This window comes from Nicotiana tabacum, chromosome 19, assembly GCF_000715075.1.
Source record: "Nicotiana tabacum cultivar K326 chromosome 19, ASM71507v2, whole genome shotgun sequence".
Classification (NCBI taxonomy): Eukaryota; Viridiplantae; Streptophyta; class Magnoliopsida; order Solanales; family Solanaceae; genus Nicotiana; species Nicotiana tabacum.
Genome location: NC_134098.1, coordinates 132,680,346 through 132,695,726, shown reverse-complemented (window position 1 = coordinate 132,695,726; position 15,381 = coordinate 132,680,346). Strand labels below are relative to the sequence as shown.

The 15,381-nt window shown below is 41.1% G+C and overlaps 1 protein-coding gene across 1 annotated transcript; it reads right to left on the bottom strand.

Moving 5' to 3' along the window:
* Nucleotides 1-14,389: 14,389 nt before the first annotated feature.
* Nucleotides 14,390-15,031, bottom strand: LOC107817085 (3'-5' exonuclease-like). The gene has a single exon (XM_016642861.2). It carries the CDS (start codon nt 15,029-15,031, stop codon nt 14,390-14,392), a length of 642 nt encoding a protein of 213 aa, XP_016498347.1.
* Between the last annotated feature and the right edge of the window lie 350 nt (nt 15,032-15,381).

Here is a 15,381-nt window from a genome sequence, read left to right as displayed (position 1 = left end):
GGGAAGATCTTAGGGAGAGATTTGACAAAGTTAATGCTTCTAGGGCAGCTTACTTACATAAGGAAATAGCTACACTAACACAAGGAGTATCCCCTGTATCTGTTTACTTTTCTCGACCAAGGGAACTGTGGGATGAGTATGAAATGTTGACTCCTCCTCCTACTTGTGGTTGTCCTGAGTCAAAGAAGCATGTTGAGCACTATCAGCTTCAAAAACTCTATCAGTTTCTCACTGGGCTTAATGACTCATATGAAAATGCTAAGAATCAGGTGCTGATGACTAGACCTCTGCCTAATATGAATCAAGCTTATGCTATGATTATCAATGTTGAAAGCCAAAGGATCAATGGAAAATGTGTATATGGTTCTAATGATGCCAATGAAGCTGCAACTATGATGAGTAATAGGCACTACAACAACAACGAAGGTCCTACAAACACTGGATACACTGCAGGTTATAAAACTAAAAACTCATTCAACAAGTCACCAGTTTATTGTGAGTACTGCAGGTGCAAAGGACATACTAAGGAGGATTGCTTCAAACTACATGGATATCCAAGTGATTTCAAAAACAAGAAGAGAGGAAGAAATTTCACTGCTCAGTCCAACAATGTAAGCAACTATGGCAGTCAATCTTCAGAAGCTCAAAATAATTCCTTGGGAAGCTCTACTCTCAGTTCTCCAGCTCAATTCTTTACTCCAGAACAGTACCGGCAGATATTGCAGATATTGAACAAAGGCAAAGATGTTGAACCTGTAGCTAATTCAACAACTACAAGAATAACAGATAACACACATGCTTTTATGTCTTCCTTGGTGAATCATAAGTGGATAATAGATACAGGGGCTTCTAATCACATGGTGCATAGTTTAAATCTATTGGATTCTTATAAAGAATTATCAGAAACAGATAAAAATAAAGTATATCTCCCTACTGGTGAGAAGGTTATTATTACACACACCGGAATCTGTTCCTTTTTCAGAGATAAGAAGGTTCAGAACATATTGCATATTCCAGAATTCAAGTATAATCTACTCTTAGTCTCTAAGATCACAAAAGAACTAAGGTGTATGGTGGCATTCTTCCCTGATTTTTGTGTCTTTCAGGAACTCTTTAGTGGGAAGGTCCTGGGGATTGGTAAAGAAGGACTTGGTCTCTACATTCTCAAGACTGAAGACAAATAATTTTCTGAGCAACATTTACCACCAACTGTAAATACCATTATTAGTAGTACAAATAAGTGTGCTAGTAAGACTAGTGAGAGTAGCACACAATCTTGCAATAAGTTGGATTTGTGGCATAAAAGGTTAGGACATGCTCCTCTAAAGGTGGTACAGAAAATACATAGCTTAAGTGATTTGCACCCGACTGGTGATCATTGTATTGTATGTCCCATTGCAAAACAGTCCAGACTCCCTTTTCATCCTAGTACTTCATGTTCTACTTCTGTCTTTGATCTTGTACATGCAGATGTTTGGGGTCCTTATAGGATACCTACTCATGATAACAAAAGATATTTCTTGACCTTAGTTGATGATTACTCAAAGTATATTTGGATCTTTCTTCTAACCACTAAAGCTGATACTATTGTGGCATTGAAAAACTTCCTAGCAATAGTTAAAAATCAGTTCAGAACTTCTGTTAAATGTCTTAGAACAGATAATGACACTAAATTTATGAATGATCAAGTGACTTCCTTATTGCAAAATCTTGGAATTCTTCATCAAAGTTCCTGTGTGTACACTCCTCAACAGAATGAAGCTGTTGAGAGAAGACACAGATCAATTCTAGATATGGCTAGAGTACTGAGATTTCATGCCTATGTACCTTTGCGTTTCTGGGGTGAATGTGTGTCCACTGCAGTTTACCTACTGAACAGGCTACCTATTGTTCTCCTTCAGGGAAAGACTCCCTTTGAGGCACTTTATCAGAAAGGTCCACCCATTTAACATCTCAGAGTATTTGAGAGCTTATGTTATGCCACTAAAGTATACAAAGTAGACAAGTTCAGTCCTAGAGCAGTCTCACCAGTTTTCATGGGGTATTCCTATTCTCAAAAGGGCTATGTGCTATATGATCTTCATTCCAAAGGTTTCTTTGTGAGCAGAGATGCTATGTTCAAGGAATATATTTTTCTTTTTAAGAATATAAGGTATGGTGTTCCTTATCTATTTCCTATTCTTGAGTTCACAGACTCATCACAAGATTTTATTAAGTGAACATTAAAAACATAGGAGATTTCTCCTTTTACTCAGTCATCTCCTCCTATACCTATCAGTGATGATCCTTTAGCATCTGTGCTTGTAGAGATTCCCACTGGTCATTTAAATCCCCCTGCAACACTTAGGAGATCCTCAAGACCCTCTAAACCTCATGTGTGTCTCACTGACTATGTGGTTCAACCTCAGAAGTCTACTTGCTCATATCCAGTCTCATAGTATGTGTCCTATGATCAACTCTCTCCTGCTTATCAAGCCTCTTTAGCTGCTTATTCTACTAATGCTGAACCTAATTCCTTCAGTGAAGCTAGTGTTGATCCTAAGTGGGTGGAAGCTATGCAACCTGAGATCTCAGCTTTGGCAGAAAACAACACATGGTCTATAGTAGACCTGCCACCAGAAAGAGTTCCTATTGGGTGTAAATGGGTTTTTAAAGTCAAGTATAGATCCAATGGTGAGGTGGAGAGATATAAGGCCAGATTGGTAGCCAAAGGTTACAACCAGCATGAAGGCCTAGACTACACAGAAACATTCTTACCAGTAGCCAAAATGGTTACTGTGAGAGCTGTAGTTGCCTTAGCTACTGCTTCCAATTGGTATGTTTTCCAGATGGATGTGCATACTGCATTATTGTAGGGAGATTTGGTATAGGAGGATTACATGCACATTCCAAATGGCTTTTCAAGCCAGGGGGAGTATCAGAAAGTGTACAAATTACACAAGTCCTTGTATGGGTTGAACCAAGCACCTAGATAATGAAATCTCAAACTGACAGAAGCACTCTTAGATATGAAGTTTGTGCAAAGCCATTATGATTACTATCTTTTTACTAAGAAGATAGGAACATAACTAGTGATAATGCTAGTATATGTGGATGACTTGCTGATCACAGGCAACAATCTACACATTATCAGACAAGTCAGAAAAGAATTACAAGAAAGATTCAAGATGAATGACTTGGGAGAATTGAAGTACTTTCTTGGAATTGAATTCTCAAGGTCTAAAAAGGGTATCTTGATGTGTCAAAGAAAGTATGCATTGGAACTGGTTTCTGAACTTGGCCTAGCAGGTGGAAAACCAGTCTGTACACCTCTTGAGTTCAATCACAAACTCACCTCTATTGAGTTTGATCAGGAAGTAAGAAATGATGCACCCGAAGATATATTGCTTGAAGATAAAGGAATTTATCAGAGATTGATAGGTTTACTGTACCTAACTATGACAAGGCCAGACATAGTCTTTGTAGTACAATTGCTCAGTCAATATATGCATGCACCTAAAGTTTCTCACATGGAGGCTGCAAAGAGAGTGGTAAGGTACATTAAGTCTACACCAGGACTTAGACTCTTTATGCCTGTTGGTAGCTGCAATCATCTTGTAGCCTATTGTGATTCTGATTGGGGAGCATGTGTGGAGTCTAGAAGATCAGTTTCTAGATTTGTGGTAAAGTTTGGTGGTGCACTAATCTCCTGGAAATAAAAAAAACAAGGAACAATGTCCAGAAGCTCAACTGAGGCAGAATTTCAAAGTATGGCAACCACAATTGCTGAGATTGTATGGATAGTTGGGTTATTCAGAGAGCTGAGTGTGGATATCAAATTACATGTGTCATTGTACTGTGATAGCAAAACAGCTATTCAAATTGCTTCACATCCTATCTTCCACGAGAGGACTAAGCATATAGATATTGACTGTCATTTTGTAAGGGAAAAATTAGTGCAAGGGCTAATTCAAACGCAACATGTTGGGACAACAGAGCAAATCACAGACTTACTAACAAAAGCACTGTGCAAACCACAACATGAGTACTTACTGAGCAAGCTGGGAATGAAGAATGCATTTCATCCCTCAGCTTGAGGGAGAGTGTTGAGGAATGTGGGTCCCATATATATTTAAAATGTAGAGTTAGTCAGTGGTTAGTGAGATATAACTACTTAGTGAAGTAATATAGTAGTAGTAGTTAATCTCTATAAGTAGTGAAAAGTACTCTGTAAATATAGTAGGCTGTACATTTCAATATTCAGAAAAGGGAGTAATGTTCTTCTCCTTCACTTCTATCTTCTCTTTCTATCTTCTCTGTATATCGCCATAGCTAGAGCTCTTCAACAATGGAAGTTCATGACTAATTGAGGCATATGGTCAGGTGATGGCTGGGATTTTTTTCTCGGACATCGGCGCTAAAAGGCGTAGAAGAAGTAAAATAAGAAAGAAATTTTGATAAATTAGTTTTAAAGAAAGGGACTCACAAATGACACATGTAAAATAATAAATTGTCTTGTTTTTCCTGTGCAATTTAGCTACACACTGGGACGAAGGAGTTTATTTATACTCAATTGGTTGAGTTGAGGTGCTAAAATAGGAAAATCAAAATTTTATATATTGACTTAAAAATTCAGTACAAGTTTAAGTGCCTACAAGGCCATTTTGCCTTTAGATTAATTGAATAAACCATTAGTAGTCCATATTTAAAGTAGAACAATGAAAGTTCAACTCAAGACTATTGTACCTGGGGACTGGGGTATTATTCCTAAATAGAAACAAATCATTCTATATAGATAACTTACTGAATTCAACTTAGTAATATCAGTCAACTACTTCGACAAATTTAAGATCACAAAAATGTTATATTTCCATTAGAAGTAGAAGAGCTTGATGAGGCAATTACAAAAAATTATAAGGGCATGTAGTTGTTTGGGTTATACATCGATTTATTTCTTTTCAATTAGTACCCATAATGCATGGAAAGTACCATAATGAGGGAAAATATAAATTACCCAAAACTTGATGTTAATTTAAAGTTTCAGCAATATATATATATATATATTATAGAAATGTTTATTCTTGTGCACAGCCGATAGAGACAACACATTAACTGTCATGGGAGGCTTTCCAGCCATGCCCCATGACCCCTTGAATGCGTCCCGTGGCGTCCTGGCAAGCCTCCCAATGCCCAGCGCCACAGTCAACCCCGTGGTCTCGGCAGCTCCAAGTGACAAGCGCGCATGTGCCTCTGTCGTCCCACCGCTAGCCATCACCAGCGCCCAGCCACAGGCAGATGCCAACAGCGCCGTGCACGCAGACGACGCCGTGTGCGCAGACCCTAATGCTAAAGACAAAGTTGCTGCCAACGGACTTATTTCTACTTTGTAGAAGACTAAGTCCTTTTCATTGTAAATATAGAGTAGTTTTACTGCATTTTCTTTAAGTGTGCTTTTACAACTTATTTAGGTCAAGTCATCTAACTTTGGTTTATTTTTTTTAAACATTATTAAGGGGGACCAAACAATCAAACTTTCTAACAAGCAAATAATTCTCTGTACTGGTGTCTCTCCCCCCTGCCACCATATTATTTTTCTGTAATAGATTTCATTCAATGCAATCAAGCTTTCTTTCATTCTCAATTCTCTTTTCTGCTCTCTCTCAATTGCTCATGACATTGGTTTTTCCGTACGGCACTAACAATCTAGTCTAGCATATGGATGGGACCTCAGTTGGCGGACAGTAATCGCACTGACATCGATTGCTTAGCCTTACGTCGCCCTTCCAAAGAATCTCAGGAAGCCGCCGCGTAACAGTTGGTATCAGAGCCTAGGCTCAACATCGGACGAGGGATTACATTACAATTACCACCATTTCTGACCATGGTGAATTATGGGGATCGTATCGCGACCCTTGAGGGGACAGTTGACGCATTATGGCCCATCGTGGAAATGATGCCTGACCTAAAGACCAGCCTAGTGCAAAGGTTTGACGACCTGGACCGCACACTGGTCCAGGCCGAAGTTGACATAGAAAACATCAGTCGCGACTCTGAAGGAGACTGACAAACAGCATCCACAGAGGCAGCTGGAATTTTTGGTAAATTCGAAGTCCTCCAGCAGGAGCATGCCGAGGATTTAGCCAACAGGGAACAAAAGGCAGACAGGGTGACTGCCATGCAACAAACTATAGACAACTTGACATGCCAGCTCAATATTGTAAATGCTGCTTTACAAGGCCTACTTCGAGGAGGCAGAAACCAATTTGGGGGTGGTGTGAACCTCGCCCCTATGGCACAAAAATTGAAGATTCCTGAGCCAAAGCCATACAGTGGAGCTTGGAATGCCAAAGAAGTGAAAAACTTCATTTTCGACATAGAACAATACTTCGATGCAGTGGGAGGCCTAGAAGAAGCTAAGAAGGTAGCAACTGCTGCCATGTATCTTCAGAGAGATGCCAAACTCTGGTGGCGGGTGAAATACGAAGCCATAAAGGCCGATGAAGATGCCCTCGAGACGTGGGCAGAGCTGAAGGCAGCCATACGCCTACAGTTCTTCCCCGAAAAAATTAAGTACAATGAAAGGAGAAATCTACGGGAGCTCCGCCAGACCAAATCAGTGCGGGACTACGTGCGAGAATTCTCAATGCTCATGCTTAATATACACAACATGGGGGACAAAGACAAACTCTTCACCTTTCTAGAAGGGTTGAAACCTTATGCCCGCATGGAGTTGCAGAGACAAAGGGTAGACACGTTACCTAAGGCGATCCAAGCAGCGGAGTGCCTTGGGGATTATCAAGTAGAAGCCCGGAAGAACAGGCCTCAACAACTTGTCTGAGGAGGATACAAAGTGAGCCAGCCGAACACTGGTGGCCCTAGCATTAGTGGAGGAGACCGGAGTGCAACCAAATCTAAGGCTCCCTCCTAAGGCAGTACTAGCACTGCATCTAACAATAACGATCGGGGAAGGAAATCCCCCTTAGGATGTCGTCATTACGGCGGACCACATTGGAACAATGAATGCCCACATGTACAGATGAATGCCCATCAAGCTTTTGATGATGAGACGGATGACGACGCAGATGATGCGGACCAGACTGAACCAGTAGGTGCATTCAATGCAATTGTTGGCTCTATTTCTGAGTCCTTAGCGGGAACCAGTGCTGGTATCCGTAAGAAGAAAGACCCCTACCCAATCTCCAAGAAAGGGAAAAAGAAGGCGAATGAGAGGACTCCTCCAAATCAAGAGAGGACCTTAATGTTCGTCGATATGAAGGTAAATGGCAAGCCCATTCGGGCCATGATAGACACGGGTGCTACCAACAATTACTTAGCCTCGACTCAGGTGGAGCGCCTTGGCCTAGTTGTAGGAAAGGGCAAAGGTCGTGTCAAGGCTATCAACTCACCTCCTCAGCCAGTTGGTGGAATAGCCAAAGAAGTACCAGTGAAGCTTGGCCCTTATGAAGGAAAATTTAACCTGCGTGTGGTGATCATAGATGACTTCGAGTTGATAGTGGGGTTGGAATTCCTGAGGCAAACCAACACCATGCCCGTACCTTATGCAGACATGCTAATGATGATGGGAGCAAATGGGGCCAAGCCCTGCATTATCCCGTGCATGCCCATGAAGATGGCCGTTGAGAACATCTCGGCCTTGCAGCTGAAGAAGGGAGTCAGAAGACATGAACCTACCTTCATGGCTACCCTCTGCATTGAAGATATTGAACGCTCCTCGGGTCCCATTTCTGCACCCGTGAAGGAGCTACTACTAGAATTTGAAGACATCATGCCACAAGAAATGCCAAAGCGTCTCCCGCCTAGGCGAACTGTGGACCATGAGATTGAGTTGGTGCCGGGTGCGAAGCCACCTGCTCGGGCGCCGTACAGAATGTCACAACCCGAACTCACCAAGCTTCAGAGACAATTGACGGAAATGCTAGACACAAGGACCATCATACCCTTCAAGTCCCCATACGGGTTCCCTGTGCTATTCCAAAAGAAACATGATGGTAGTCTACGACTCTGCGTGGATTATCGGGCTCTAAACAAAATCACCGTGAAGAACAAGTACCCTATTCCGCTAATGGCAGACTTGTTTGATAGACTGGGTAGTGCGACGGTGTTCACAAAAATAGACCTGGGGACAGGTTATTGGCAAGTCCGGATTGCAGAGGGTGATGAACAGAAGACGACCTACGTGACAAGATATGGGTCGTACGACTTCCTGGTTATGCCATTTGGCTTGACTAACGCGCCAGCCACATTTTGCACCATGATGAACCAAGTCTTCCGAGAATACATTGACAAATTCGTCGTGGTCTACTTGGATGACATTGTGGTATATAGCCAGACCATGGAAGAACACCTGGAGCACTTGCGAAAGGTCCTAGCTCGATTGCGGGAGCACGAATTATATGCGAAGCTATCCAATTGCTCCTTTGCTTAGAAACAAATTGACTTCCTCAGACATGTCATCGGGGAAGGACGAATCAAGATGGACCAACACAAGATTCAGGCCATCACGGATTGGCCGCCGCCTAAGGATATCCACGCCTTGAGGTCGTTTCTTGGCCTATGCAACTTCTATTGGCGATTTTTGAAAAGTTACTCCCTCATTGCAGTGCCGCTGACAGAACTCCTCAAGAAGGTCACACCCTGGGATTGGGGACCCAAGCGGACATAGGCCTTCTACGCATTGAAAATGGCTATGTCTAGTATCCCCGTCTTGGCCCTCCCTGATTTGGCCAAGCCATTCGAGGTACAAACGGATGCCTCCGACTATGCACTTGGTGGGGTCTTGCTACAAGAAGGGCATCCCGTAACGTACGAGACCCGAAAACTGAAGGATGCAGAGTGGCGCTATGCCGCCCACGGGAAAGAATTATTGGCTGTCGTTCATTGATTACGCCTTTGGAGGCATTATCTACTGGGAACCCCGTTCGTGGTCAAGGCAGACAACGCAGTTGTTATCCATTTTATGACCCAACCAAAGTTGAATGGTCGGCAGGCCAGGTGGCAGGAACTCCTAGCGGAATTTCACTTCAACCTGGAGTATCGAAGTGGGAAGACTAATCATGTTGCTGGTGCTCTCAGTCGGAGAGCTGATCTAGCATCGGTGTGCGTATTCGCCACCCTAAGGGGGAACGAAGTAACCACCACAATAAAATACCAGATACTGGATCTACTCATCAAGGATCCTACTGCACAGTATTTGGTTGATTTGGTAGGACAGGGCAAGACTCGTCAGTTCTACACAGAAGATGGTTTCCTGAAAGTGAAAGGGAACCGAGTTTATGTTCCTAAAGGAGGAGATCTGCGAAGGGCTCTTCTGGCGGAATGCCACGATACTTTGTGGGCCGATCATCCTGGTGAAGAACGCACCATGGCATTGCTTCGTCGTGCATATTATTGGCTTCAAATGGCCGATGACGTCGCTCAGTATGTGAAAATTTGTCTAGTATGCCAGAAGGATAAGTCAGACTGCTTGATGCAGACAGGACTCTTGGAACCACTAGCCGTCCCAAAAGGACATTGGGAAAGTGTTTCCCTTGATTTCATCACCGGATTGCCCAAGGTCGGAGATCTCACAAGTATCTTGGTTGTGGTGGATCGGTTTTCCAAGTATGCTACCTTTATAGCAGCCCCACAGTATATATCAGCAGAAGATACATCTCGACTCTTCTTTTCTCATGTCGTCAAATATTGGGGCCTACCTAAAGACATCGTTAGTGATCGCGACTCACGCTTCACTAACAACCTTTGGACCCAACTCTTTAAGTGCCTTGGGTCAAAGTTGAGTCACAACTCAAGTTTTTATCCGCAATCTGATGGCCAGACGAAGCGATTCAATGGCATGCTAGAGGAATATCTCCGGCACTTTGTAACCGGATCGCAGAAGAACTGGGTGATTCTGGATACTGCTCAACTGTGTTTCAATTCACAAAAAGCTCAAGTACCAACAAAAGCATTTTTGAAATTGTTACCGGATAGCAACCGCTACTCCCACATACTGTGAATGCACCAAACATGTTAAAATTTCCTCGGGCTGCTAGCTTCTCAAAAGAATAGAAGCAAAATTTGGAGATAGTGTAGAGCTATCTTGTCAAAGCTCAAAAGCGGATGAAGATGCATGCTGATCAGAATCGCCGTTTTGTTAAATACCAAGTGGGAGACAAAGTGATGGTCAAAATCCCAAAGCGGTTATTGTTTGCAGGGGCCCATGACCCTCGCCTATTGCAAAAATATATTGGACCCTTGTCCATTGAAAGACGCATTGAAAAAGTTGCATACAGGGTGGATACCCCAGCTTGGTGGAAAATCCATTCCGTTTTCCATGTCAGTCTCCTGAAACCTTTTCGGGAAGATATGGAGGACCCTTCACGAAGCCAACTCACAATACCAAGTATTCGAGGTCCCAATTCAACCAGGAAAAGGCGTGCTGAAGCTATTCTTGATGATCGAGTGATTCACGCCTTAAGGAAAGATCACCAGGAGTTCTTGGTGAAATGGCAGGGATGTGATGCAGAAAAGAATACCTGGGAGAGGGGAACAAACCTCAAAGCCTACAAGAGCCTGATTGATGATTATCTTGCAAGTAAGGTGCCGAAGACGTCGCCAACTCAGGTGGGGGAGAATGTCATGGGCGGCTTTCCAGCCATGCCCATGACCCCTTGAACGCGTGCCCCGTGGCGTCCTGGCAAGCCTCCCAACGCCCAGCGCCACGGTCGGCCTCGTGGTCTCGACAGCTCCAAGTGACAAGCGCGCATGTGCCTCTGTCGCCCCACCGCTAGCCATCACCAGCGTCCAGCCACAGGCAGATGCCAACAACGCCGCGCGCGCAGACGACGCCGTGTGCGCAGACCCTAATGCTAAAGACAAAGTTGCTGCCAACGGACTTGTTTCTACTTTGTAGAAGATTAAGTCCTTTTCATTGTAAATATAGAGTAGTTTTACTGCATTTTCTTTAAGTGTGCTTTTACAGCTTATTTAGGTCAAGTCATGCAACTTTGATTTATTTTTTTAAAGCATTATTAAGTGGGACCAAGCAATCAAACTTTCTAACAAGCAAACAATTCTCTATACTTGTGTCTCTCCTCCCGACACCGTGTTATTTTTCTGTAATAGCTTTCATTCAATGCAATCAAACTTTCTCTTTCATTCTCAATTTTCTTTTCTGCTCTCTCAATTGCTCATGACATTGGTTTTTCCGTACGACACTGACAATCTAGTCTAGCTTACGGAGGGGACCTCAGTTGGCGGACAGTAATCGCACTGACATCGATTGCTTCCAAAGAATCTCAGGAAGGCACCGCATAACATAACACATGCATATATAGATAATTTAATGGATTTAGCAATATCAGTCAACTATTTCGAGGGAAAAAACAAAGAAAGAAAGGGAACTTTCAATAATAGACAGCTGTATCATCTTGTGAATCCTTTAGTGAAATAATGCGACAAATGCTGATTTTGACTCTTTCCAGTTCCCACTATGGCATATGGGAACTTTACTATACTATTATAGGATTCCTCACTAGGTGGTTATTAAATAGCACACCAACTGGTATACTATATAACATCTTTTAAATATTTATGTGTACAAATCCCATCCCTCTGTTTCTTGGTCAATGATGGACAACTACATAAGTGGACTAATAATTGAAATTACACGAAGAAATTACTTTTGGTGACATAATACGTTACCATATTATGATAAAGGGTGAATCTATCTCAGCTTACCTTCCAATCAACATCATTTTTTGTCCTCTACCATACGTTCCAACCCTTGAACCTATCTACCTCATTTCCACATCATATATATACAATGTATACATTCACACACTCACTTCTTCTTGGATAGGTTCGAATATATAGGGTCAAAGAAACAGCACGAGAAAATGGAAGGATACACCAAGATCAACGGAAACAACACTAGCAACAAATCAAGATCCACAGATTTCTCAGATCTCCAATCTTTCCCCCAACCCCACAAAACAAATGAGAATCTTAGCCCAAACCACACAACACTTAATGAGGTTCAGATCAAGAACATATATATTGAATCCATATCGAAAAACCAACACATCAAGAACCAAGAAACCCATGATGGAAATGAAAATGAAAATGAAGATGGCATTGCCAATGATGAAAAAAGGGAGTGCAACAACAATATTCCCAGTGGTGTGAAGTTGAGCAGGGCTTGCTCTGTTTCAGCAGCAGCTTCAGCAAACAGGTTCAAGCTAGAAAGACAAGGAAGCAAGAGGAGTACTACATCAACATCATTTCAATCAGTGAAGAGAGTTTTTTCAATGAGAAGATCTTCATCAGTTTCTGAGAAGTATTGCAGGATCCATGATCAGGGATTCACCATTTCGTCTCCAGTATTGGATGATGTTGCTGAAGCTAATGAAGGTATGGAGATTAAGAAGAAGAAAAGTGGAAGTGGCAGAATCCTAAAAGCCTGTAAGCGCCTTTTTGGAATCTAAAAGTCATTACAAAAAAGTACTCAGTTCATTCTTTCTTTAAAATAAATTAATTTAATTCAGTTATGCTTTTTCAAAGTCAAAAGAGTTTTGTAGTCACTGGCTACACTCATATGGAGTATGTATTGTTCATTACTCCCCAGCCCCCCACACCCAACATTTTGTCCAAGCTCATGAATGAAACGCCACCTTCGTGAGTCGAAGTCAATGGTTCAGAATGGATGTGATCTATTATATATTTATACTTTTAATATTTTGTTTTGAATATGCATCTGCGGTTCGAGTAACTAGTAGCAGGTTCAGTTGATCTCACTGAACGCGCTCTAAATCCGCCTCTAACCTTATCCCTCACAAAAGAAAAGTTTGTACATGTATGTACTCTAGAAAGGAACTCCTGCAGTCCTATTTCAATCTTGAGAATGTTAAATCTTTGGTAATATATCTTTCTCTTTTGTGAACTTCTTCTTTGTATATAGTAGTTTCTTATTTCAGATGATGGGAGTTTTGTTATGGAACTTAGGTCTTGCCCTGCTTAACTATTTTATTTTAGTTGCAAAGTGTTATATTTATATATTTGCTTTTAAGATGGTAAAATAACCTTTTAAGCTCTTTTTAGCTTAAGTTACTGGTTTGCAAAGTTAAAAAGAACTTAAAAAATATGTCAAAAGCAATAGGCTGGACAACCCAAATTTATTACTTTTTGGCTTAAAACCCATTTTTTAAAGTCAATCCAAACGATCTCTAACAATGTCGGTAGTTAATAAAGTTGAGTGTTCAAAACGGAGGTGATTAGTAGGTAGTTCCAAAACATGTAATATGCTTAACTGTTGATTAGTTTATTATGGAGTCAAAGTTAAATTTAGGATGTTTGACTATGAGGAAGCTGATTGAGATCCAAATCTAGGCATAAACTAATGACTTTCCAATTCAAAGCTTTGCCAGTAACTAATAAAAGTGAATTAACAATTGAGGGTGGAAAGTGAGGGTGAAGTTATGAGAGAACATTGGGCCAAAAAAGCAAAAGAAAAAACAAGTAAAATCTAAATATTGAACAAAAGAAAAGGAAAAATGAGTTTAAAATAAGCGAAATATCAACAAGCATGTGATCATCACACAATGAAGACAAAAATGGAAGTACCAACATTGCATTTGGCTTCACTTTAGGATCCATTAGAGGTCACTAATTATAAACCACAAAACAATATTATACATATATATCCTTGTCACGGCCATCAAAGTCAGGTCTTTTAGTTGTTCAAAAATGATCAAGAAGTGGAGGAAGAAACTCAGTCGAAGACTCCTAGCCTCAATCTTGTTAAAGATTACAAAATATTGGTAATGTTGAACACAAGATATGATTACAAATATATACATTTAAAACAAAGTAATATGACATTTTCAGAGTAAAAGTTTGTTTTTGAACAACCTATAAACCAAAATGAATAATGTACAGCACGTATCATGTACTCCCTCTATCTCAATTTGCTTGGTAGTTGGTATAATCAAAGCCTTTTCTAGTATTCATTAAAAGTTCATGTCAGTACTGCTTGATAAATCAAAGGTTACAATTTGAAGTTTAGTGTTACAAATTTGAATCAGGTGACCTTCAAACCATGGTAAATATTTACCCGCATCAGGTATGGAACCAAATATGTGTTTGTAAGGAGACTCATCTCATTTAATAATTAATATATATATATATATATATATATATATATATATATATATATATATATATTTTCACATTCACTTTCAGGAATTACATGCATTCTAATATAAACACACGATACGAATAACTTTTTACGACCAACCATTGTTATCTAATGGAGTCTTACCCTTTTCCCATCGTAATGTCTAATAAGCATACATCAATTTCAATTACTGATCTTATGTCATATAGATAAAATAATACAACATATCAACAAGTTCTAATTATACCAAGCACTTAAGAGCCTCCCAACTTCAAAAGAAAGATAAGCATCAAGGCAAGCATAACATATCTGCTTAGGGCTAAGCCAACGCTGATCCCAAGCACTCATAGTCACACTCTTGGGCTTCACAATCTCTATTCCCACTATTTCCTTCGCCAAATCCTTCAGCCCCGCCGTGCGAAGTTCCTTCTTCTCCAGCTCCACCGCCGCCCACTCCCGGAGATCAACCGTGTTCAACACGTCGACTCCATAATCGTCCCACAGCTTCTTCACGTCACTCTTAATACCAACCCCAACGAATCTGTAGTCGTCGTTCTGGAGGAAGTTGCGGAGTCGGCGGGGGATTTTGGTGGAGTGAAGAATTTGGTAAATAAGACAGGATTTTCCGACACAGAGTTGGATGGTGGCGACGGGGTTGTTTGCGGTGGCAGTGAAGTTGGGGAGCCACTCGATGTCGAGGCCGACAATCAAGCGGTGGAGACGGGATTCGTTTGAAATTTCGATCTTCTTAATCCATGCGGACACCGAACCGGGATCATGAGTGACAGCGGTTTCGATTTCGACATCGTCCAACATCACTTCGTATAATTTGTGTGGACATTTGCAGGTTAATTCGTACTCCCTGATCTTCACATTCATGGCGTTTTCAAAAGCAAGAACGCTACCTCTACACTCAATCTAGTTGTGAATTTTGATGCTAGAAATAGTAAATTTAGGGTTGTTAAATGATAGGCTGGGTCAAGTCTGTCGTGTGAAGTTCACTCATTGGATCAAAATATATTCTTTTTAGTGGAAAATAAGTTTTGCACTTAACCCGAAATGTACAGTCAGAGCCCATTGGATAAAATCAAGATAAAAGACAAAAGTAAATTTTGGTACTAACTTTTATTTTTCCAAGATATTTTTTCTTCCCCACACCAAATTATATTCCCTTTCTTACATATCACGCTTCACTTTTTACTCTTTCTATATGTTTTTACTTTTTTTCT

Bases quoted from the DNA above. Each gene is read 5' to 3' on its own strand.
- LOC107817085 (XM_016642861.2), bottom strand. From the start codon at position 15,031: ATGAATGTGAAGATCAGGGAGTACGAATTAACCTGCAAATGTCCACAC.